Source organism: Zootoca vivipara, chromosome 6 (assembly GCF_965207765.1).
Source record: "Zootoca vivipara chromosome 6, rZooViv2.hap1.1, whole genome shotgun sequence".
NCBI lineage: Eukaryota > Metazoa > Chordata > Lepidosauria > Squamata > Lacertidae > Zootoca > Zootoca vivipara.
In genome coordinates this window covers 3,669,186-3,695,711 of record NC_142589.1, presented here as the reverse complement: position 1 = coordinate 3,695,711, position 26,526 = coordinate 3,669,186, and the positions used below count along the sequence as shown (strand labels likewise).

The 26,526-nt window shown below is 45.0% G+C and overlaps 1 protein-coding gene across 1 annotated transcript in view; it reads left to right on the top strand.

Annotated features, from left to right (window-relative positions):
• The window catches only part of LOC118086868 (substance-P receptor), a 55,795-nt gene that overhangs the window by 9,073 nt on the left and 20,196 nt on the right, over nt 1–26,526 (top strand). Inside the window, exon 2 of the mRNA XM_035118867.3 lies at nt 14,370–14,564. Within this exon, the coding sequence (XP_034974758.1) occupies nt 14,370–14,564 (195 nt within the window). The remainder of the gene's footprint in view (nt 1–14,369; nt 14,565–26,526) is intronic.

The following is a 26,526-nucleotide window of genomic DNA, read 5'->3' as shown; positions in this document are numbered from 1 at the left end:
TCTGTCTGTTTTGTTGTAAATATCAATAAAGATTTAATTATTAAAAAAATAAGGTCATGCTTAGCGAGGTTCTGTCATTGGTCGTGGGAAACACTTGCTGTTCCAGTTAGTAACTTAATTTCCTGGAAAACGCACTATGCACATAAATATGCCAGCGTACAAGACAACAAGCCTCACAACACTGACACATCCCAGCAAATGCAAGGATCAGAGATTGCAAACTGCAAATCTGAAATTAGCCCTTGCATCAAAGGGAGAAGAGCGTTTCCAATTTTGATGTGCCCTAGAAGATTAACGCCTCTCCCAATGGCTCAGATGGGCAGACACACAACAGCTGTGTAAAAGCTGCTATGAAAATACCGAACCAGTATCAAAGACAACTGCATTTGCTACTCATCCACAGCAGGGAGAATGGCAAAGAAACACAGAATATCACATCACTGATGCCCTCCTAGTGCAAGTGATTAATCTCTGTCAATAGCAGCCGTGTTTGTATTTCTGAAGGCTTCTTGAAGTTTCAGCCAGTCAGTTGTTCTCTAGAATAATATTCCATCGCAGGGGGCTGGGTGATTTTGTGCTTTCAAAATGGTTTCCTACATGTCCCAAATAATGATGACAACGAGGTGAACAAATCCTCTGATGAGGACCAAGATTTTTCATTGAATTACTCCAATTTTTGAGAAGCATTTTCAAAGTAATTCTCTAAACAATGCTCTCTGATGCTCTAGAAAAGGGCAATAGCATTGTTTTAAAAATATCTTGATTTGATTTAGGGATTATTGTGGTGCTGAGAGAGTAGCAGCTGCAAGTAGTGACGGCCTCTGATGCTTCCAAATTTTCTTTTAAGCATACAAGCAGAGCTAGAAATTTATTATTGTTTCTTGGAACAAAAGTTCCTTGGCCAACCTTTCACAAGAACAAAATCAGAATTCATGTGAGGAGAGACTCACCATCGGATGTTGTTTTTTAGGGGTGGGGAGGAATATGTGTTTATTTAGAAGATCAGGCAAAGCTGATCTTTAAAGCAACATTGGTTCCCTCCCAAGCAAACATCAGCTCCTCTGCACTCTTTTGTCTCCTTTGTGAGTCACATTAAAATTCCCAATCTGTTTCTGCCTTCCCCTGAGGAAGTAGGGTTTGTGCCCAGGTTAGCAGCTACCAGCCATCAAAGCCACCAAGAAGATGGACCTGTGATCATCTTAGGAGGCCCTTCTTTGTGTGCTTCCTCCATTAGAGGTCCAAAAGGTGGCAGCACAAGAACCGGCCCCCAGACACCGAGATCCAGCGCCGAGGGCCTTCTGGCGGTTCCCTCATTGCAAGAAGTGAAGTTACAGTGAACCAGACATAGGGCCTTCTCGGTAGTGGCGCCCGCTCTGTGGAACACCCTCCCATCAGATGTCAAGGAAATAAGCAGCTATCCTAATTTTAAAAGACATCTGAAGGTAGCCCTGTTTAGGGAAGTTTTTAATATTTAATGCTGTATTGTTTTTAACGCTCGATTGGGAGCCGCCCAGTGGCTGGGGAAACTCAGCCAGATGGGTGGGGTATAAATACTGAAATAAATTCTTCTTCTTTCGGAATGTTCTCCCCAGGGAGATTTGCACATTTCTCTATCCATGGGGTTCCCCAGAGTGGCAAAGCAAAAAGCCCCCGTGACTCCCCTCCAGCTCCTCGCAAGCATCCCTTGTGCTACAACCCCATCCTTCACCCCAGAAATGCAGGTGGTGTGCACGTTAGGAACTAGCAGTAGTGCTGTGTGTGTGTGTGTGTGTGTGTGTGTGCAGTGATAAATAGGCGGAAATACAGTATGCTGATCATGTGCTTGAACTCATATGTTCTAATGAGTGTCTGAATCACTTCTCAACAAGATGTTTGGTCTGCCGTGAACATCTGTAAGGTCTCAGCTGCCTGCGCACAAGAGCTCCTCTGAATATCAAGTAAAGAATAAAGATTTTCCATATCCAAATAGCAAACTCTTTGCAAAACATGGCAGCACAATACAGGCTAACACCGCAGTTTAACCATGGTGATTTCATAGGTCCGTTTCCTTTTGGCTTTGCTGGCTTTGCCCTTTGGGATTAGCTGCCTGTCCTTCTGGGTTTGGCAGCCCTGCTGCTTTCGTGGTGCTCTGGAACCCAGTGGTATCTCAACCTAGTGCCCTCCAGTGCTTTGTGGACTGCAACTCCCATCAGTCCCCAGCCAGCACAACCGTATGATCCTGGGGCTGATGGCAGCATGGTCATGCTGGGGGGAGATGCCAGGTTCAGCCCCAGCATTTCCAGGTAGGGCTGGAAGAGACACTCACCTGAAATGCTATAGAACTGCTGCGAGCCATTGTGCACAAGGGTGAGCTTGCTGGACTGGTGGACTGATGGGAGTTGCAGCTTAATAAGGCAGCTTAATGCCACTAAGCAACTGTCCACAGCGCAAAGACATTGTTCCTTTTGTCTGACCTGAATCTCATGAAAATCACTTTCATCTGATGACTTGCACTGCAGGGGATTGGACTAGATGACCCTCGGGGTCCCTTGTAATTTTTTTAATAGACCTCTATCATGCTCCCCCAATTGCCTTTTTTTGCCCCCCTCCCTGACCAAAAAGTTGCAAACGCTTGATCTTTTCCGTAAAACAGAAGGTTCCCCAACCCCTGTGTTGTTTTGGTGGCCCTTTTCTGCACACCCCAAAGCTCTAGGATATCATTTTTTAGATAGATGGAGCGCTGTGTTGGGAAAACTGGGCTTCCGGAGGGTATGTACTAAGGACCAAGGAAAGCAAAACGATGAGCTCCGGTGCTTTTTCCAAGGTCTCATGCCTTAGAAGGGCAACTAAGGATCACAGCTCCCAAATTGGCTCACAACATATAAAATAGATAAAACAGATTCATTACAGAACTGCAAACCATAAAACCACAATCAACAAAATGCTAAAACATGAAAAGCCCATATAACTATAAATGCTACCAATAAATCCAGTAAGTTTTCAAACTCCAGCAGGAAAATGCAAACTAACTAAAATATCAAGTTGAAGGCACTTTGTTTTTTGTTCCAATGTCTCTGGAGTCCATTTAAAAAACCATCAGTCTAGGGTCCAAACATACCTGCCATGGGAAGGGGCTGCATAAACATGGAGTCATGATTGAAAATGAGCCAGTCTTTATGCCTGCCAATGCAATACTACTTAGAGAATCACAGAATTGTAGAGTTGAAAGGGTTACCAAGGGCCATCTAGTCCAGCCCCCTGCAATGCAGGAATCACAGCTAAATCGTCCCTATCTGACCTCCCTGGTTGTGGGCTCTTGAGGAGTCACAGGGGGCAATCCTAAGGTGCAGGCAGGTTTGTTCGGGTACAGGCAGCCTTTTCAAATAATTTGTTTTGAGCTTTAAATTTTAAAAGCTTTTAAATTGGGCCCAGAAACAAACTGGCAACTACTTCAGCTCATGCCCAATAAATGTTATATACTCCGATTGCCTGCAAATGAACAGCTTCAGGTAGGCAGCCCCACGTAGAGACATAACACCAGTCTAGTCTGGACATAGCCCAAGATTGTGGTAAGCTCTGCTTTTTCTAGATAAGGTTGCAACTGGCAAATCAGCCTAAGCAGGTAAAAGGTCCTCCTAGCCCCCAGCCCCTCCTGCGCTTCTACTGACAGTGCCAAGCCTAGGAATTGCCTGTCATATTAATGTTGCAGAGATTTTTAGCCCTCTGCTAAAAAAAGGCTCACAGTGAAGATTTAGACCCTTCAGAAGCCTTTGTTTGAACTCGCCTCCTTAGGAATCTTGACTTTACAGCAATCTCTAGCACAACAGCATCTTTGACATCATGGGCTCAGTTTCAGCTGATGCAGCCTGAGGATGTGGACAAGGCGCCTCCCTCAAACTTAGCACCTCTTGGTTTATTAAGGCATGCCTTGGGGGGGGGGGATGGCTGTCTGGGTCCAGGATTGACACATCCTTTTAAAAAAAGTATCTTTTTATTGCTTTTTCACATGTAATAAGCAACAACAATAGCAGGGAAACAAGCGTAACAGCAGCTTAAAGGTGGAACCAAGTTTATGATAAATATTAAAGTCTCTAATGCAATAAGTGTCTCTCTAGGGTGGTGATTGATTGTTGTGTCTCATATGGGAGATAAATGGATGCCAGGGGTTGCAAAAGAATAAAGGCAGGGCAGTCCCATGGGATTCTTCTGCCTGAAGTGTGCTGCTTCCCTTGGTCTCATGGGTGGGCTGGCCCTGGATCTTGCCTCCGACTGCCTTGACTGGACAGGTCAATTTCTCAGCCACAGCAGCAGACTACACCTGAGTCTATCAACAGGCCTGTTATAGAAAGCCAACATTTAATGAGCAGCGACCAGCAAAAATGTCAGTATATCCTGATGAGTTACTTGTTGACATCTTAAAAGAGGTGTTGATACAACCACCTTGGACTGGTTTGTGACAACTAATGCCCAGTGACAGGTTTCCCCTTTTTGGAGAAGGTGACTGAGAACAAGCATTCTTGGCTGAAATGGATTACTGTATCTCAGGGTTTAGAGCAGATTATATTCAGAGCAGAAATATTGACCGCTCTGCAGAGTCATTGTGAGATACCATCTGTGAATCTCACACTAAACCCACTAAAGCACAATGCCATTGCCACCTAATTATTGCTGCTTTTTTTTAAAAAAAAGGGGGGGTTGACTATTTTCCTTAGACAAATGCAGGAAACAGAAGCCTTCCCCCAGCTTTTGTTGAAGGAAACCAAGAGCACTATGTATGCCATCCTGCTTGGTTCTCTTTGGCCTTGAAGGACCAGTGACAGATTGGTTTATTGCTCCCACTGGATTAGGGATCAGGGTATTTTGGGATCTTTCCTCTGTACTGTTGATTGGAAATAAGGAAGGACAAGGAAACATGCTAGTTGTGAGAAACAGTTTCCCCTCTTCATCTCTGGGGGTTCCAAGTGTCTCCAGAGCACCAGCATGTCTCTTCTATGCCAGGGACAACTAGTGACCCTCTCACTCTGATGAGATCAAGGCTCTTCTCATCATCAGGCACCAGAGACATGCTGTTACATGCCACCCCAATCTCTGAGTGGTGAGAGAATGCCAGGGCTCTAGCCACTTACCCAGTCCTGGTTTCCTTGGAATGAGGAGACGATGGTGCTTTTATATATGGTTTTATTGCACACATATAAGGTGGAGGGACTCACAGCATTAACACCCCAACAGATCTTGCCTCTCCATTGGTCACAACTTTGGATCCAGCACACAGCAAGCAGGTCTCTGTGTCTCCAGCTCCCAGCCTTCTTCCAGCTCATCCCCTTATACACACACATTTCAGCTATTTTTCTCCTACCATAGGTAGCAGCTGGGGGAGGAAGGGGGAGGAAAGCCTTGACTCCTTTTGGAAATGAAGCATTGTCCAGACACATTAGATATTACTGAAATCTCCAAAACGAAACAGAAACATCAAATGATACATCCAACATATCTATACAATGTATTGTGCTGTCCAGCACAGGCCTAGCATCTTAGAAATAACTCCAATAATTAAAAGGTGTCTCTCTCTATCCCCTATTCCAGCTCTTGGAGAGCCATTGACATCCTTTTGTTCTGTGCGGCATTCAGAGAAAGACTAAAGCCACCACCCTTTCAAGATGGCGAATTTGCAAGTCAACAGCCTCATCACAGTGATCAAAGATTGCATTCAGTTTAGAGCCAATCAACACGCAATCATTAACCCTTTAAGGAGCTTAGCAACCACTTAGAAAGCTACTGTGAAAAGACCCAAATGGTAGCAATATACATTTAGTTACAGGTGGGTAGCCGTGTTGGTCTGAGTCAAGCAAAATAAAAAAATTCCTTCAGTAGCACCTTAAAGACCAACTAAGTTTTTATTTTGGTATGAGCTTTCGTGTGCATGCACACTTCGTCAGATACATACCAAAATAAAAACTTAGTTGGTCTTTAAGGTGCTACTGAAGGAATTTTTTTAATATACATTTAGTTATTCTCCATGTTAAACCTTCATTAATACACATAAGCATTTTCCCGTTTCTGTGTGAATTAAACCAATTACCGTATACTTAACAGGCCTGACCCTGTAGAAAAAGCCCTCAGACCCATCAATGTTCCCTTAGGACTCTTCTCTCCTAGTCAGAGCTTGCCAAATGACTCCTCTGACAGCTCCTCCATCAGTCACAGACTCACAGGTCTTTCACTGCCACCACCTGAATTCCATTCTTTTCACTCATGTTTATAGCACCTCAACACTTTTTTACTCTCCTCCATGATATCTCCATCAGCCCCTTTCTTTCCCACATATTCACACCTTCTCCCAGGAAAAGAAAGCACTTCTTCATGCTGCACGGAAACTCCCTCCCACAAGGGGCAGGAATGATCACCAACTTGGGTGGCTTTAAAAGATGAGACAAACTCTTGGAGGAGAGGGCCATCGATGGCTCCTAGCCAGGATGGCTCTGCTCTGTCTCCACAGTTGCAGTTCCCCTTACAGGAGGGAAGAGTACTTGCATGCTCAGATTCTCTTTAGGGCATCTGGGAGCCCTGTGAGAACAAGATACTGGGCTAGATGGCCCATTGGCCTGATCCAGCAGCCTCTTCTTATGTTCCGAACCATTTCTTCATAGCACACACTCTTCCCTTTCTCCTCTCTATCACTCTTAATGCCCATCTGGTGGTTCCCTCATGGTGAGAAGTGAGGTTACAGGGAACCAGACAGAGGGCCTTCTCGGTAGTGGCGCCCGCCCTGTGGAACACCCTCCCATCAGATGTCAAAGAGATAAATAACTACCTGACATTTAGAAGACATCTGAAGGCAGCCCTGTTCAGGGAAGTTTTTAATGTGTGACATTTTAATGTATTTTAAATTTTTGTTGGAAGCCGCCCAGAGTGGTTGGGGAAACCCAGCCAAGTGAGCGGAGTACAAATATTAAATTATTATTATTATTATTATTATTATTATTATTATTATTATTATTATTATGTGTTCAGCCCCCCCTCCAGTCTCCTAGAATTTGCTGTCCTATCCACTCTGTGACCTTTTGTCCATCTCTCCTCCCCACTAGCTTGCTCATTGCACTCTTGCTTGATTTCTGGCTCCTGATTTTCCAAGTGTTTCTGCTGTGTTGTTTTAGATTGTAAGCTCCTCAGGCCTCTTGGCTCTCCTTTGGTTCCCTGCTTGGGGACACCCCCACACCCCACACCTCTGTGGCTTTTTCTCCCTGACAATTGGGCATGGATCCTTTGTCGCCATTGAGTCCACCCCCACATTTCTGGGATGTGCAGTGCTCCACTTGGAGATGCTCTGCCCACCCACTGAAGCTCTGAGGAGGCAGCAACAGAAGAGATGGGTGTGAGTCATCATAGACATTTTGGATGGGAAGAAAAAGGATCCGAGGAAAGAGAGGATGCCCTTTTATTTCTCAAGCACCTATCATGAAAACATCTTGGGGGGGGGGGGTAAAATAAGCCCCATTCTCAATACAATAACAGCAATACAATAATTCCAGCTGCATTAACTGTCAGCACAAAAAGTAGCTTAAATGGTTAAAACAAATGGCTCACATCTGAAGCCTTGGGTGGCTTTAAAAGAGGATTGGACAGATTCATGGAGGAGAAGGCTATCAATGTCTACTAGCCATGAGGCCTGTGTTCTGCCTCCATGGTCAGAGACAGTAATGCTTCTGAATGCCAGTTGCTGGAAGCTGCAGGAGGAGAGAGTTGCTCTTGTGCTTGTGGGCTTCCCATTGGGGCATCTGGTTGGCCACTGAGAGAACAGGGTGCTGGGTGAGATGGGCCATTGGCCTGATCCAGCAGGTGCTCTTCTTATTTTATTAAAGGCCCCGGTAAACAATAAAAATATGTAAATGAAAGACAAATATGAAGGAGGAAAAACCAGAGGGGAAAAGTTAAGTCTTGAAGAACATTTCAAAAGGTGCAAGAGGAAACCTGAGGTTGAGAATCCCAGCAGGAGAGGCGGAAGAGGGCAGCAGAAGAAAGGGAAGGGTTGAAACTCAATGTGAAAAGGGTCTAGGGCAGTGTTTCCCAACCTTGTGCCTCCAGATGTTTTGAGACTACAATTCCCATCATCCCTAGCTAGCAAGACCAGTGGTCAGGAATGATGGGAATTGTAGTCCGAAAACAGCTGGAGGCACAAGATTGGGAAACACTGGTAGGGGTCTTAGTGCAGCACAAGTTTAACATTAGTCAACAGGGTGATGCAGCAGCAAAAAAGAGCTAATGTGATTTTAGGCTGCATCAACAGAAGTCTAATGTCCAGATCCAGGGAAGTAATAGTACCACTCTATTCTGCCTGGGTCAAACCACACCTGGAATATTGTGTCCAATTCTGGGCACCACAATTTAAGAAGGATGTTGGCAAGCTGGAAGCTGTGCAGAGGAGGGCAACCAAGATGATCAGGGGTCTGGAAACAAAGCCTTACGAAGACCTCTTGAAGGAGCTGGGTATGTTTAGCCTGGAAAAGAGGAGACTGAGAGGAGATACAGTGGGACCTCGGTTTATGAACACAATTGGTTCCAGAAGTCTGTTCATAAACTGAAGCGTTCATAAACTGAAGCGAACTTTCCCATTGAAAGTAATGGAAAGTGGGTTAATCCAGACGGTCCGCGGCGTTCGTAAACCGAAAATTCGTAAACCGAGGTGTTCATAAACCGAGGTTCCACTGTATGATAGCCATCTTCAAATATCTTAAGGGCTGTCACATGGGAGGGGTAGCATGCTTGTTTTCTCCTGCTCTGGAGGGTAGGACTCGAACCAATGGCTTCAAGTTACAAGAAAGGAGATTCTGACTAAACATTCAGAAAAACTTTCTGACAGTAAGAGCTGTTTGACAGTGGAATGGACTACCTCAGAAGGTAATGGATTCTCCTTCAATGGAGGTTTTTAAGCAGAGGTTGGATGGCCATCTGTCATGGATGCTTTAGCTGAGATTCCTGCATTGCAGGGGGTTGGACTAGATGACCCTAGGGACCCCTTCCAACTATATGATTCTATGAAAGCAGCATTCAGGACCTGGGCACGTCTGGATTGTGAGGTCTCTTGGCCTAATGGAGTCTGAGCTTGTTGTGAGAGGTTTTTTCTTCTTTTGCAAGGCCCTGGCAAAGGAGTGAAAAACGCTTCAGGGTTCAGCTGTGTGCTGTGACTTCTCTCCCCAAATATTCAGAGAACATTTCAAGCAGCAGACATACCGGTAATTAAATGATGCACAGCTGGTGTGGAATATGCCTCGGGAGTGTTTGACTGCGATTCCCAGTGCACTTCCTCTTGAGTCAACACCATGGAAATCAAGGGGACTTATGACTAAGTCCATTTAGGGCTGGGCTTTCATAATTTAATTGGATGGCTGCTGCGTGAGGCTGTTCCCCAGTTTGATAGCCTATAAATTTGGCATGGGAGTCAGGCTGTAAAAATTCTCCCAGTGGCTTAAAAAGGCTGTTCATCACAGCTGACTTTCAATTGTTTCCTTTTCTGTAGTTTGCACACAAGCGATGGCCCATTCCACAACTCGTAACTTTCATGAGAAACTGATTGCATGACAAGGGAAAAGGGACTTGCTCGTTTTGTGCTCTCCCTCTCCTGACATTTCAGCAGTAACCTCTAACGAAGCATCACACAGTTTCCTCATGAAGATTTTATTCTACTAACTAGCTGGCCCGGGCACGCGTTGCTGTGCCTGACTCAGGGTCTCCCCCCACCCTGTTCCGACCCATTACCTGTCCCTGTCCCCCCTCCCCCACCCCCGGGTTCATGCCTGTGTCTCTCCCCATCTTGTTCTGACCCATTACCTATCCCTGCCCCCTATTCCGCCCCCCATCCCACCCCCCCAGGCAAGGCCCTACCTCCACTGGACCTAGTCTGGAAACGGCCTAGTCTGCGAAAGGCCTGTTTTCAGTTGGTTGCTGTGGAATTTTGTGATGTCACCGATTGTCTGCAGCCAATGGAGACGCTGCTTCTCCGTTCTATTTCCCAGCATGCACTTTTATCTGATCAGTGTGTTTTGTAGCAGGTGGTTTTTGGGGTTTTATGTCACATCTGTCTTTGAAAACGGTCTGAGCTTGATCTGGTAGTCACATTTGACTAGGTGTCCAAATTTCAGCGGTATTGGTCAAGCAGTTTGGTTGAACATTAGAGAGGAACGTACGCACAGACACGCACAGACTACAGTTTTATATATACTGTATAGATGTTTTATATTTCCAAGACTGTGTGTGCATCCAGCACCACCAGCATAGAAAACCATAGGTCAGCCTTTGGAAACCTGCTGCCCTCCAGATGTTTTTGGACATCAACTCCCCTCAGCCCCAGCCAGCACAACCATATGGCAGAAGGGCCAATGGGAGCACAGCCATGCTGCCTGGGGCTGATGAGAATTGGATGCAGAAACGTCTGGAGGGCACCAGGTTGGGGAAGGCTGCTGCAAATACTTGCTAAATTTCTCACACAATCTCGGGCCTCTCCTTTTGCAGCTGGAGGCAGAAATAGTTCAGGATACCAGTCGCCAGAAACCACAGGAGGGGATGGGGCTCTTGTGCTTGAATCCTGCTTAAGAGTTTCCCACAGGCATCTGGTTGGCCACTGTGAGAACAGGATTCTGGTCTAGATGTTCCAGCACTTGTGATGGGTGTGGTGGAGTTTAGTCTGCTCATTCTTGATCACCCCTGTGTACAAATAGCCTTTACATGTAGCCTTTTGTCTGTGAACATTTCAGGACCCTTTGGGATGGATGGCATCTCATAAAAATGTCAGGTGTGCTTATTGTTGTGCCATTCTCCTTGCCTCCATTGAGGCTGGGATGAGCCACCTTCTTTTAGCTCTACAGTCACCCTTTGGAAAACAACAAGCAACTCAGTTTCTTCCAATTGTTTTCCTCTTGTGCCAAAGACCATCTGGGTGCCATGTTGAACTTGAGAAATGCTTTGTTGTCATGGAAATATCTGAAAAGCCACAATGTAATAGTAAAATAAGAAAAAGTGGTGTCACTTATGTGTCGTTCCTCTTTTACTTGAGGAGGAAATATCTGGAGTGTTAAGCTTTCGTGCTTGGCATTGGGCCCATTCTGTTTCAGTGCTGCTGATAAATTTAGCTCTATTCACTCATAGCTCAAGAGCTGGAATCCTCTGGAAGGTGGGGCCCTGCCTGTTCCCATCATTGAGCAGGTGCAGATCACTGCTGAGGAGGTTGGACAGGTAACGGTCACTGTAACTGTGTGTTCCAAACCATCACCCAACATGAGTCTGACACCTAAGCTCCCACCATCTATTAAGGTCCAATGGAAGATTCTTGCTCAGAGTCACTTTGTTTAGAAAGTAGGTTTCCTAACCTGTGATTGTGTTTAGAATGTTATAACTGCTTTTAGAAAGCTTTTGTGTGTGTGGATGTTTTATTTTGTGGAAAGTTTTTATTGTGGATGTGTTTGCCACCCTGGGCAGAATGCAGAAGAACAGCTGGGCATGCTGGAAGATTGAGGACAAATAATAAAAAAGTACTTCTTCACCCAACGCATAGTTAAACTATGGAGCTCACTCTCACAGGAGGCAATGCTGATGACCAAATAGAGGGTTGGACAAATATATGGAGGAGGATACAGCTAACAGTGGCTACTACCCTGTTTCTCATATTTTAAGACATACCCATAAAATAAGACATAGCAGGATTTTTAAGCATTCAAGGAATATAATAATAATAATAATAATAATAATAATAATAATAATAATAATAATTTTTATTTATACCCCGCCCTTCCCAGTCAAGACCGGGCTCAGGGCGGCTAACAACAAATAATATCAACACAAATATAAAAGAAACATTTCAGTTAAAACAACAGAATAATACAATGTTAAAATTCAATTTTAAAATTAAAAATCTACGAATAAGATAAAACCATTATAAATAAAACCTTAGGGGAGGGTAACCGTGGGGTCAGACTGCGTCAGTCCGAAGGCCAAACGAAACAGCTCTGTCTTGCAGGCCCTACGAAAAGATGACAAATCCCGCAGGGCCCTAGTCTCCTGGGACAGAGCGTTCCACCAGGTCGGGGCCAGTACTGAGAAGGCCCTGGTCCTGGTCGAGGCCAGCCTAGCCACCTTGTGACTCGGGATCTCCAATATGTTATTATTTGTGGACCGTAATGTCCTCTGTGGGTCATACCGGGAGAGGCGGTCCCGCAGGTATAAGCCATACGCTGAAAATAAGACATAGTGATAGGCGCAGCAGCAATGCTGGCCGCAGCAGGAGGAGGAGGAAAAAAATAAGACATCCCTTGAAAATAAGCCATAGTGTGTTTTTTTGAGGAAAAAATAAATATAAGACATGTCTTATAATATGAGAAACACGGTAGCCATGATGGCTCTGCAATGTCTCGATGGTCAGATGCAGGAATGCTTCTGAATACCAGTTGCTGGAAGCCAGAAGAAGGGAGAGGGCTGCTCTTGTGCTCAGGTCTTGCTTTCCAGTTTCCAAAAAGGCATCTGGTTGGGCACTATGAGGGCAGGATGCTGGACTAGATGGGCTGTTGGCTTGATCCAGCAGGCTCCTCTGGTGTTCTTGTTGGTGGTGACCTTTAAAGCCCTAAATGGACTCAGCTTTGTATACCTAAAGGAGTGTCTCCACCTCCATCGTTCAGCCCGGAGACCGAGGTCCGGCTCTGAGGGTCTTCCCCCATTGTGAGATGTGAAGTTACAGGGAACCAGGCAGAGGGCCTTCTTGGCAGTGGCACCCGCCTTTCCTTGACATCTCGCTCATGTGACTCTTTAGCCTTTGGCTGTCAAGTCAAGGAGAGCAGCAACTGGCTAAGCTGACACATTGCCAAGGAGGATTCAGGAGGTTATACCACTGCACAGCACGTCAGCTCAGAAAAGCTTTATTTCCTATAATGCAGTCAGAAACCCAGTGCCCACGAATCCTCATGCTATGCTTTGGTCTGCTGAACTGCACAGCTGGCTCTTCCATTGGTTAGGGTGAGTCAAGTGGCTCAGGTGGCATCTGCTAGGGGTTTGCTGCCCCCTGCTTGCTTCTCCTGAGCTCCCTTCAGCCACCCCCCTCTGTTGGAGGGGAGACCTGGGAATGCTGCATGGCCTGTGCCGGCCACCCTGAACTCACCTGCTGCCTCAGGTGAGGTAGCGGATGCTGCTTGCTCATCAGTGTTGCAGTTAGTCAGCTGCCGGTCTGCTTGACTCCTCTGCATGGAGCAGAGAGAAGTGCCTTGGGCTGGCTCTGCTGAGCTGCGGCTCACCTGTTCTTTTTATGTGGGGATCCAGAGGCACCTGGCTCACTCCTCTCAAAAAAGCACACGCTAGCTAGGCTTCAGCTTGATACAAATTAAGTAGATGGTTTTGGTTTTTTCTTTCGGGGGGTGGTATAAAAGCTGCTGCTCCTCCTTCTAAAGAGAACTTTGGGCAGACACAGAAGACTGCACAACCAGTCATTTTTGTCTCTTTACTCCTGCTCCTAACTTCCTTTCATCTAGCCTGATGAGGAGTTCTGGGGAACTGAAAAGCTTGCACACAATTCTAGGACATTTTGGTTGTTCTCAGACAGGTATTGGCTTAATAAAGATTTTGGAACATTTAAAAACAGGTAACCGTTCCAATCTGACAGCATAGGTGGGATTGGTGAGCTAACTTTCTGCTGCCTCTATCAGGATCAGGAAACACTGGTATTTAATAAATAAGCACCACGGGTGCCAACACAGAAAAGATCCTACTCCATGTTCCCTTGGATTTCCCCTCAGGAAATAGAGGGTGACTGAGTAAGGCTGCATCATAACAACACTATGAGCCTGCTGGATCAGGCCAAGGGCCCATCTAGTCCAGCATCCTGCTCTCACAGGGGCCAACCAGATGCTCCAGTGGGAAACCTGCTAGCAGGACCTGAGTCCTCTCCCCTCCTGTGGTTTCCAGCAACTGATATTCAGAAACATTGCTGCCTCCTGCTGTGGAGGCAGAGCAGAGCCACTTGCTAGTAGACATGGATAGCCTTCTCCTCCCTGAATTTGTTCAATCCTCTTTTGAGCCATCACTGCCTTCTATGGGAACAAGTGCCATAGTTTAACTATGTGCTGTGTGAAGAAAGACTTTCTTCTATCTGTTGTGAATGGCCAACATCGCCATTCCTTAGGTCAGCCTTCCACAACCTGGTGCCCTCCAGGTGCTTTAGACTACAGCTCCCATCAATCCTAACTTCATATGGCCATGCTGTCCTGGAGTGGAGAGCAGTTACAGTGCAACACATCTGGGGGTACCAGGTTGGCAAAGTTGGCCTTAAAGAATTGGGGGGGGGACATCTGGGGGAGGGGAAGCCCCTTCTCCTTTTTTACTTTCTGCTCCTACATTTTAATTTCTCCCTCTTCCAGGTATATGGCCATTATCCGCCCGCTGCAACCAAGGCTATCAGCCTCAGCCACCAAGGTCGTCATCTGTGTCATCTGGTTACTGGCTTTATTGCTGTCATTCCCACAAGGCTACTACGCAACAACAGCCGATCTCCCTGGCCGAGTGGTGTGTCTGGTGGATTGGCCAGAAAATACAACTCAGACCTATGGAGTAACGTGAGTTCTTGTGTTTCCTTTGCAATAGAATCATCCTTGGGTTGTGAAGAGAACTCATGACATTGTCCCAATCCTGCAGTGTCCTGATTATCCTAGAAGATGCAAAGAACATGACATAAGAGCATGAGAAGACTTTGCTGGATCAGACCAATGGCCCATCTAGTGCAGCATCCTGTACTCACAGTGGCCAAACAGATGCCCCAAAGGAAAACCAGCAAGCAGGATCCAAGTACAAGAGCACACTCCCCTCTTGTGATTTCCAGCTGCTGGTATTCAGGACCATTACGGCCTCCCACCAAGAAGGCAGAGCATAGCCATCTTGACTCATAGCCATTGATAGCCCACTCCTCCATGAATTGTCTAATCCTCTTTTAAAGCCATCCAAGTTGGGGGCCATCACTGCTTCCTGTAGGAACGAGTTCCATAGTTTATCTGTGTGCTGCATGAAGAAGTCCTAGGGTGGCATCAGGCTCTCTGCATCAGGCTCCCAATGTCAGCTGGAGAAAGGCTCCAATCCATACAATTCTATAAGTCACATTATCTTTTTTGGGAGGGCAGAGCCCTCAGCACCTCCTCCTGCATTTCCTGGCCTGAGGATGTGATTCTCCCATCACCTTCAAAGTCTGAGGATGCTACCCCAGAAGCTGCATTTGCTCTACAGCCAGGTAGAAGCATGTGGCTGCAGAACTGACTACAGGCCCTTTAAAGATAGCACACAGTTTTTCTCAGGGGAGGGGAGCCCTCAGATGACTCTGAGAAAGCAGCATCTTCCACACCACAGCCAAGAGGACCTGGCAGAATTGTGGTACCTTCCCCTGTGCCCATCAGAGCAGCATAGTCATAGAATTACAGGGACCCCAAGGTTCATTTAGTCCAGTGTTGGCCAAACCTGGTCCTCCAGCTGTTTTGGGACTACAATTCCCATCATCCCTGACCACAGGTCCTATTAGCTAGGGATGGTGGGAGTTGTCGTCCAAAGACAGCTGGATGGCCAAGTTTGGCCAACACTGATTTAGTCCAACTCCCTGCAATGTTGGATCAGAGCTAAATAATCCCTGACAGATGGCCATCGAAACTCTGTTTAAAAACCTCCAATGAAAAAGAGTCTACCACCTTCTGAGATAGTCAGAAAGTTCTTGATTTTTAGTCAGAATCTCCTTTCTTGTCATTTTATTCCACTCGTTCAGACCCTGGAGCATCAGAAAACGAGCTCGCTCCATCTTCCATGTGGTGCAGCCCTTCAGATATTTGAAGATGGCGCTCATATTTCCTTTCAGTCGTCTCTTCTCCTGTCTAAACATGCTCACTCCCCTCAACTGTTCCTCATAAGGCTTGGCTTCCAGACCCTTTATCGTCTTGGTCACCCTCCACAGTGGCGGAGCTTCATGCTCCGGCACCGGGGGACGGAGAACAGGCGGGGGCGGGGATGGCGCACGTTCTGGGGGCTTGGTGCGCTGCCCGCGAGGGCGTGGCGCATGTTCTGGGGGCGTGGTGCGCTGCCCGCGGGGGTGGCACACCCAGCGCCGGTGGGAGGGAGTAGCCACGATGGCACCCTCGGGATCGTGATGCCCAGGGCAGAGTGCCCCTATCGCCCCCCTCTTCCTACACCCCTGCCCTCCAGTCATGTTACAGTGCCTCAGTTTCCCCTGAGTAATGAATATTGCTACATCTAGTTCGGCCCTTTGTTTCCTGCAGTTACTCTGATGATATCCAGCAGCTTCTCTGAAATCCCAAATCTTCTCTGAAATCCATTGGGTTCAAACAGTACTGCCACTCTCCACAAAGTGGACTGTTCCCATTTGGATCCAAAGTATGTTTAGCAGGGTTGCATATTCTCTGCGATTGCTTTACCTGACCTGATTGGGAATCTGTGGGAGCATGACTTTTTCTGACATGCAGTTCCATGTAAATACGAAGCCATCTTAGAAACTGAGGTCATCCTTGCAACAATAACACTTGCTGGGGGTTTGGCTGTCCTGCTAAAATGGCAGACGTCAGGATTTGTAGCTCATTGTCCAGTTATGTAGCTTTATCAATCTTGTCCTGGTAAGAGGCTTTGGGGTGTTTTGATTAATGCCTTCTTTCTCCTCTAGAACTTCCTTTGCTTCATGTACGATAAGTTGAATATTTCATAGTCTCATTTGTCTGTCTATATTTCTTGAAGCCAGTGTGACTTGTACAGCAAATTCTCTGTAAACATCTGATTCCTTTTTTTCTTTTTAAGATGGTGCTTCTAAGCCTAAGGGATAGTGTTGCATGTGCTGGGAGCATTTTGGACTGGACAATAACAGCTTCTTTAAAATGGCTCTCAGTGGTTTATGAGCATTGTGTCAACCGAGATAGAAATTTGGCCTCTTTTATGCTGGTTGATTCCAAGGAAAATACGATTGCTAGACATTCTTTCCCCCATTTGGACACACTGCTGCTAATTCAGTGATAAATTTCTTGACACAAACATGGCAAGCTGTGAATTTTGCAAAAGGAGGTTCACCAGGGCCACTTTTACTGTCAGTGGATATGTCATAATATTTTGAAGCAGGGTGATGGATAAGTAAAGCACATGGTTGGGGAGAGCTGGTGAAAGGATTGCATTTATTTATTTATTTATTTATTTATTTATATTAGATTTTTATTTATTTATATTAAAGATTTTTTTGGTTTACAAAAGTACAGTCTTTCTTACACATCAGTTACATTTGTTGTGAGACATTAGTGTTGAGTATAGTAGTCAGCACGTGGGTGGCGCTGTGGGTTAAACCACCGAGCCTAGGGCTTGCCGATCAGAAGGTCGGCGGTTCGAATCACCGTGACAGGGTGAGCTCCCATTGCTCGGTCCCAGCCCCTGCCCACCTAGCAGTTCAAAAGCATGTCAAAGTGCAAGTAGATAAATAGGTACCACTCCGGCGGGAAGGTAAACGGCATTCCCGTGTGCTGCTCTGGTTCGCCAGAAGCGGCTTTGTCATGCTGGCCACATGACCTGGAAGCTGTATGCCGGCTCCCTTGGCCAATAACACAAGATGAGCGCAGCAACTCCAGAGTCGGTCACGACTGGACCTAATGGTCAGGGGTCCCTTTACCTTACAGTATAAGGCAGGCATCCCCAAACTTCGGCCCTCCAGATGTTTTGGACTACAATTCCCATCATCCCTGACCACTGGTCCTGTTAGCTAGGGATCATGGGAGTTGTAGACCAAAACATCTGGAGGGCCGCAGTTTGGGGATGCCTGGTATAAGGTGAGGGGAGAGGAGAGGCGGGGTGGTGAGGCTTTGTATTGTGTATGTGTGGGGTTTTGTGTCAGCGTCCACTGGGTAGGCTCTCTTTCTATTTGCTTATTACATTTCCTTGGTAGTGAGAAGGGTTGGCAGAGTCCAAGGTGTGGTTGGTTGTCTGTGGTTGGTGGTTGCAGTGGGGTTTGTTTGCATTTGTGAGGCTGGGAGAGCTTGTTGGGTCAGGGAAGCCCGATTGATTTGTATGTTGTCGGTGGATTCTTGTTGTTGTCTTGTTGGGCTGTTTATGTGATAAGCCATGCTGGGGTGAAGGAGTCCTCTTCTATTTGTCCCCGTGTCAGTTTCAGTCTGTAGGCTAGTTTTTGTACTAAAACTGTCTCCCGCACAATTTGGTGCCAGTGGTCCATGTTCACTCTTGACAGGTCTCTCCAGTGTCTGGCTATGAGTCTTCTGGCTGTTGAGAGTAGATGGGTTATAAGCTCTGTGTAATGTGAGTGGTCATTATGATCTTGGAAGATGTTCAGTAGGGCCAGTTCTGGGATGAGTTCTAATACCTGTTTAGTCATTTTGCATATCTCTTGGAGGACTGCTCTCCAGAAGGGTTGGATTTGGGGGGAATTCCCACCATTGCATGTTTTATCCTTGCTCCCAAACTGCAGGTTTATTTGAATGTCTGTATACCAACTTTTCAAAGTCTGATAGTCATTTATACATCCAGCACCTTCCTGCTGCCTCCTTGCCTCTTAAAACCCCCAAGGGAATCCCACTGTCCCCCAAGGGGCAGCACTGTCCACTTAGGGAACCAGTGGGTTTAGAGTGTTGGACTATGACCTGGAAGACCAGGGTTCAAATTCAGCCATGAAGCTTGCTGAGACCTTGAGGCTGTCACTGTCTGTTGGGTATCTGAGGATAAAATATATAATAAAATTATGACTATTAGTTTGATCTTTTATTATGTTAAGAGTGGCTGGGGAAACCTAGCCAGATGGGCAGGTGGTGGTGGTGGTTATGTGTTTGTTTGTTTGTATAAATGGCTCTCTCTTTTCCTGTTTAATAACAAACAATCTTGAGCTTCTTGGTGGTAAGATGTAATGGAATGAATGTATGAATGAGTAAATGAATACTATTGAAAATAAAATTAATGCCCCATTAAATCAACATAAGATCATGCTTGGGATTCCTGGCTACTTCTCAGGGGACCTGCCCCACCATCCATAACTTGTGGCTCACTGGTTTGGATGCCAAAACAACTCTGCTCTCGCAGAGTCTTCTGCTTGAAGACAAGTCCCCCCTGACACCCTGCCCCCAGAAATGGAGATATTACCAGTTTTCATTACCAGAAGGTCATTTGCTTTGACATCATATTTTCGTTCAGCTCAGAGAAATTGGCTCGTTTCCTCGGCAGCCAATTTATTACCGTCATGATCCATCTTTCCGTGCTTAGCAAACATTGTTCCCATAACCAATCTGATTATCTGCCTTAGTTGAAGCATTTTAGTGAGTCCGCAGCTTGCATTTTAGATGTTGGTTTTTATAAATGGATTTCAGATGTCACTGTGGATATTCCAGTGCTTTCCAGCATTCTGTTTCCTGCCTCTCTTATTTGCTGTAGTGAAATATGAGGGATATAAATCAACTGGTCGGTGGGGACAGGGAATGTCGGGAGATGGTTGTTAAATGTGAAGCTTGCTGCTCTCATTCAGGGGCCCCTTCTCTGTTGTCTTCATGGAGCCCCTTGCCCCCATTTACAAGAGCTTCCCATGTATTGTAACGGAGAGGACTGCTTGTTATGTGCAAGCTGCTGTGTCTCAATACTAAAGGCTAGTTTAACAGCTGATCTATGTGTGCTCCCTTTCCTTTCGCTATGGAAGCGAAAGGAAAGTCCGATGCTGTAAAGAAAAATATTGCATAGGAACCTGGAATGTAAGAACCATGAATGGAGGTAAGCTGGATGTGGTCAAAAAGGAGATGACAAGAATAAATATCGACATCCTGGGCATCAGTGAACTAAAATGGAAGGGAATGGGCGAATTCAGTTCGGGTGACTATCATATCTACTACTGTGGGCAAGAATCCTGTAGTAGAAATGGAGTGGCCCTCATAGTCAACAAAAGAGTGGCAAAAGCTGTAATGGGATGCAATCTCAAAAATGACAGAATGATCTCGATACGAATCCAAGGCAGACCTTTTAACATCACGGTAATCCAAGTTTATGCACCAACTACCGGTGCTGAAGAAAGTGAAATTGACCAATTCTATGAAGACCTACAACACCTTCTAGAAATGACACCAAAGAAGGATGTTCTTCTCATTACAGGGGATTGGAATGCTAAAGTAGGGAATCAAGAGATAAAAGGAACAACTGGCAAGTTTGGCCTTGGAGTTCAAAATGAAGCAGGGCAAAGGCTAATAGAGTTCTGTCAAGAGAACAAGCTGGTCATCACAAACACTCTCTTCCAACAACACAAGAGACGACTCTACACATGGATATCACCAAATGGGCAGCATCGAAATCAGATTGATTATATTTTCTGCAGCCAAAGATGGAGAAGCTCTATACAGTCAGCAAAAACAAGACCTGGAGCTGACTGTAACTCAGATCATCAGCTTCTTATAGCAAAATTCCAGCTTAAACTGAAGAAAGTAGGAAAAACCACTGGGCCAGTAAGATACAATCTGAATCAAATCCCTTATGAATACACAGTGGAAGTGAGGAACAGGTTTAAGGATTTAGATTTGGTGGACAGAGTGCCTGAAGAACTATGGATGGAGGCTCGTAACATTATACAGGAAGCAGAAACGAAAACCATCCCAAGGAAAAGGAAATGCAAGAAAGCAAAATGGCTGTCCAACGAGGCCTTACAAATAGCGGAGGAGAGGAGGCAAGCAAAATGCAAGGGAGATAGGGAAAGATACAGGAAACTGAATGCAGATTTCCAAAAAACAGCAAGGAGAGACAAGAGGGTCTTCTTAAATGAGCAATGCAAAGAAATAGAGGAAAACAATAGAATGGGGAAAACCAGAGATCTGTTCAAGAAAATTGGAGATATGAAAGGAACATTTCGTACAAAGATTACCATAATCAAGGACAAAAGTGGTAAGGACCTAACAGAAGCAGAAGACATCAAGAAGAGGTGGCAGGAATACACAGAGGAATTATACCAGAAAGATATGGAGGTCTCGTACACCCCAGGTAGTGTGGTTGCTGACCTTGAGCCAGACAATCTTGGAGAGTGAAGTCAAATGGGCCTTAGAAAGCACTGCTAATAACAAGGCCAGTGGAAGTGAGGATATTCCAGCTGAACTATTTAAAATTTTAAAAGATGATGCTGTTAAGGTGCTACACCCAATATGCCAGCAAGTTTGGAAAACTCAGCAATGGCCAGAGGATTGGAGAAGATCAGTCTACATCCCAATTCCAAAGAAGGGCAGTGCCAAAGAATGCTCCAACTACCGCACAATTGCGCTCATTTCACATGCTAGCAAGGTTATGCTTAAAATTCTACAAGGCAGGCTTAGGCAGTATGTGGACCGAGAACTCCCAGAAGTGCAAGCTGGATTTCGAAAGGGCAGAGGAACCAGAGACCAAATAGCAAACATGCGCTGGATTATGGAGAAAGCTAGAGAGTTCCAGAAAAACGTCTACTTCTGCTTCATTGACTATGCAAAAGCCTTTGACTGTGTCGACCACAGCAAACTTTGGCAAGTTCTTAAAGAAATGGGACTGCCTGATCACCTCATCTGTCTCCTGAGAAATCTCCATGTGGGACAAGAAGCTACAGTTAGAACTGGATATGGAACAACTGATTGGTTCAAAATTGGGAAAGGAGTACGACAAGGTTGTATATTGTCTCCCTGCTTATTTAACTTATATGCAGAATTCATCATGCGAAAGGCTGGACTAGATGAATCCCAAGCCGGAATTAAGATTGCCGGAAGAAATATCAACAACCTCAGATATGCAGATGACACAACCTTGATGGCAGAAAGTGAGGAGGAATTAAAGAACCTTTTAATGAGGGTGAAAGAGGAGAGCGCAAAATATGGTCTGAAGCTCAACATCAAAAAAACCAAGATCATGGCCACTGGTCCCATCACCTCCTGGCAAATAGAAGGGGAAGAAATGGAGGCAGTGAGAGATTTTACTTTCTTGGGCTCCTTGATCACTGCAGATGGTGACAGCAGTCACGAAATTAAAAGACGCCTGCTTCTTGGGAGAAAAGCAATGACAAACCTAGACAGCATCTTAAAAAGCAGAGACATCACCTTGCCGACAAAGGTCTGTATAGTTAAAGCTATGGTTTTCCCAGTAGTGATGTATGGAAGTGAGAGCTGGACCATAAAGAAGGCTGATCGCCGAAGAATTGATGCTTTTGAATTATGGTGCTGGAGGAGACTCTTGAGAGTCCCATGGACTGCAAGAAGATCAAACCTATCCATTCTGAAGGAAATCAGCCCTGAGTGCTCCCTGGAAGGACAGATCGTGAAGCTGAGGCTCCAATACTTTGGCCACCTCATGAGAAGAGAAGAATCCTTGGAAAAGACCCTGATGTTGGGAAAGATTGAGGGCACTAGGAGAAGGGGACGAAAGAAGACAAGATGGTTGGACAGTGTTCTCGAAGCTACGAACATGAGTTTGACCAAACTGCGGGAGGCAGTGCAAGACAGGAGTGCCTGGCGTGCTATGGTCCATGGGGTCACGAAGAGTCGGACACGACTAAATGACTAAACAACAACATGTGTGCTCCCAGCAGAAGCAGGCAGTGGTCTGGATTGAAGCCATGTCCTCTTCTTTTGCATGCTGAGCTTTATAATGTGATCTTTATTAGGGGTAGGTGAAACCGGTCTCTTTATTCCCAGGAGTAGCTTCATCTTCCCATCTATGGGCACTGCATGTTCAGGACACACACACAGAGAAGTAGTTATGTGCCTTATGTTAAGTGAATCCAGGTAAGTTTGAATGGGGGTCATACGAGAGGACCCTTTGGTACCCTTCCAACTCCACAATTCTAAGCAGTGTAAGGCACCACAATGGTAGCATTGGAAGCAATAATCATAGCAGTAGTAGTTGTTGCTGCTGCTCCTGTTGTGATTCACTGTGAGGAAAGATGAGGACAACCCTGGAAATTGTTCCTTGGGTCAAGTGTTCATATAACGAGTTGATTCTTTCCATTGATTCCTATGGGAAATTTTCTCCTTTTTTAAATAATATTTTTATTAGTGTTTTCAAAAAAATAACAACAATACATAAGAAAAAAGAAAAAGTAAACACATAGAATAGAAAAGAAAAAGAAAAACATATATAATAACAATTCTCATATCATCTCACATGGTTTATGGGACCTCCTCGGGCTTCCCTCCCTGTGGTTCTTTAACACATTTATAATTAGCAACTTCTAAATCATTTTCATCACCTTACCTACTTACTTTTTAACTTTCATATCACATATTCCTAAATTCCACAGTTTATTTACATCTTAATTTCTGATCTAATATGTTACTTTAGCATATTTTTTAAAATACAGTTTAAAATCTTTCCATTCTTCTTCCATCGCTTCCTCTCCCTGGTTGCGGATTCTTCCGGTCATCTCAGCCAGTTCCATAAACTCCATCATCTTCATCTGCCAGTCATCAATCGTTGGTAATGTTTGTAGTTTCCAGTTCTTAGCAATCAAAAGTCTCGCTGCCGTCGTAGCATACATAAAAAACAATACATTCTTCTTTGGAATTTCCTTCCCTACAATGCCCACTAGAAATGCTTCTGGTTTCTTAACAAATGTGTTTTTCAACACTTTCTTGAGTTCATTATAAATCTTATTCCAGAAGTCATTCACTAGTGGACATGTCCACCACATGTGGTAAAATGAGCCTACTTCTTTCTTACATCTCCAACATTTGTTATCATGGTTATGGTATATCTTTGCAAATCCTATGGGAAATTTTCTAATGCATTCCAGACCATGAAATTTTGACCCCCAAAAGCAAAACAAACAAACAAACAGGAAAATCCTCTCTGATTTGTCCAAATACTCACCCTCCCTCCCTCCCTCCTTTCCTCAGCTAACCAGGAAAGGGCAAACAAGGAAGTAAAAAATGGTCTCTGGATATCTGAATCTGCTGTGCATATAGCAAGGTTTGGATACTAATTCCTTGTGTTCAGATTAAGTGAATTTTCACATAGCAAATGTTGATAAACCAGGACCTGAGTGAGGTTGTTGTTTTTTCTTAGATTTATACCCTCCACATTCCCCCAAAGGAGTCCTCCTCTGCCAACTTCCTGGTTAGACTGCTGCAATGTGTTATACACTAGGCTGCCTTTGGAGACAGTTTGGCAACTGCAGATTATTTCCAGGGCAGCACCCAGGCCACTAACTCGGACTAAGCATTATGATCCAATGCTTATGTGACTCAAAGTATGATTTGGGTCCCAATTCAAGGCTTTTCAGGGAAAGGAGGCGGGTGTAGACAGAGTCAATGCACTGCCAATATGTTGTTTAGCTTCTGAAATCCAGGGCAGGTTCTGAAGCCCTAGATTTCTAGAGCCAGGTGCCCTGGGGACTGACCCTTAGGGTCAGCTGATTGAATGCTGAGGCTGACAGATATGGCAGGACCCAGACCAGACATCCTCCCAGGCTTGTAGGTGAACAAAGCAGTGGGGGTGCAGGAGGCAAGGCGTGGGAGTCTGCTGGAAATCCTAGTTTGAGAGACACCCTCTCCCTCCCACAATTTGACTGCAGAGAGAGAGAAAGAGAGAGAGAGAGAGAGAGAGATGACATCACCACAAACAGGTTCCATTCAGGCAAGAAGTGTGCATTGAGAGAGAGCTTGGCACTCATTTCATAAAAACTTGATCAAGAACTTGTAGGTTTTTGACAGCAGGGTCATTTCAGGCAAAGATGGTTCTGAAAGGAAGGCTGGTTTTAAAAAGAAGAAAAATCTACATCTCAATTGAATCACATTTTTTTTTTAAAAAACTGCTTGTTTAGCATGGCAGTCAAGAAGAATAGAAATAGGAAGCTACCTTGAAGTACTGTACCTGAAGACAGGTGTTCAGAGCTATTCAAGCTCATTTCATGATGAGCTTGAATCATGACATGGGTATGAAACAATTATTCACAGATGAGATCCAGCCCATGTTACAAGCTGTGTGTCTGAACCTACATGTGTGTCTTGGAACTCGAGGACTAGATAACCCTACAATTCTGTGCTTCTATCTGTACTGCTACACACACTCCTGAGAGGTTTGGGATCTTGTTGCTGGAGTTAGTGTGTGTCTATCATGAATACATGTTTACCCTTAACCTTATGCCCCAAGAAGTTCATGCACAAGAGGAAAGGAGAGAGGTTGGTTTATTACATGAAATGAAAGTGACAGAGTATGTGGATGGTGCTTTTGTTTGAGAGATGATAATTAAAATTTGCTGATAACACAAGATTAGTATGGTGATCTTTGCTTTAACTGTTAAGAGGTCAGAATATTTACCTATCCCTTCCAGAACACATTTATGGTCAAGACTTGTACCAGAGCTAAAATAGTTTAACAATTGGGGGGATATTATATATCATGCCAACTTTGCTGATAAGGTGATGTGCAGAAATAAGCCCCATGGAAGTCTAGACTGGCACACCATTGCATCCATTCCTCCTGTGCTCTCTAAAAATATTATTTGCAGGTAACACAAAGAAAGATGAAATTTGGTGTAACTTTTGGAAGTGACATAGGAACAAAAAAATCTTGGCTTCACAGTTTTCTGTCATGTCATCATAACTCCTGTACAAGAAAACCTTCCATTGAAGTGAATTGTCACAGTTATTTACTCAACTCAAAGGGGATTTTGTCTCAACATGCACAGAGCTAGTACGTTCCTCATGCCACATACATAATTCACTTCAGGAAATTCTCTCATCGCTTGCTGATTCTGAGTTGCCTCTGTGACCAGACTGCAGTTAAAGTCCTGTATCTGAAAGCAATGTCAAATGATTTGAAATTTCCATCTGTGGTCCTTGATTTTAGATGCAGGTCACCAGGAAAGCAGGTGCAGTGTACGAGCCCTTTAGACAGACACAGATGAGGATATTCTGGGGTTGAAATTCATGACATGCCCCCAGCTGTGACCGGTACATACCCATTACTTCCTCAGTTTGATCGGAGGACAAGATGAAGAACATTTCTGCCATGTGGAGGATGCTGAAGTCATTGCAGTGTCCTTTCATTACATATTTATGAATGCAAAGCATAATCTGTTCGTTAATGTGACAGTGAAGGCCTCCAGCTTGATAACAGGCATTAGATTCGCACTCTGCCTCCAAGCAGAGACTGAGGCTGATAACTTGCTAAAATCTAAAAAACCCATTGGTTTAATTAAGGTATCATATTCTCTCAGGCAGAAAGCAGAAAGCTGGCTGCACTGGATGGCATGTCAATAAGGTGGTCAATGAAAGCATAAAACTTGTTGATTTAGAGCGCAGCAACCTGTCCCTGGAAATTGACATGCTTCCTTTTGGCTCTCTCCATTCTCCCCCAAGGGAGTATATTAGAATCAGGAGCGGAGGTGGAATCAAGTACAAAAAATGAATTATGTAGGTTAGAATTTGAATAAAGTTTTTTTTAATCCTCCTTGACTTCAGTAGCTTTTTACTGTTGTAGATGACTCCAGGTCCTGCTTTACTGAAACCCCAAGTAGCATTCTTCACTCTTCTATGTCCTCCTTTATTTTTGCCTGTGCTGATAATT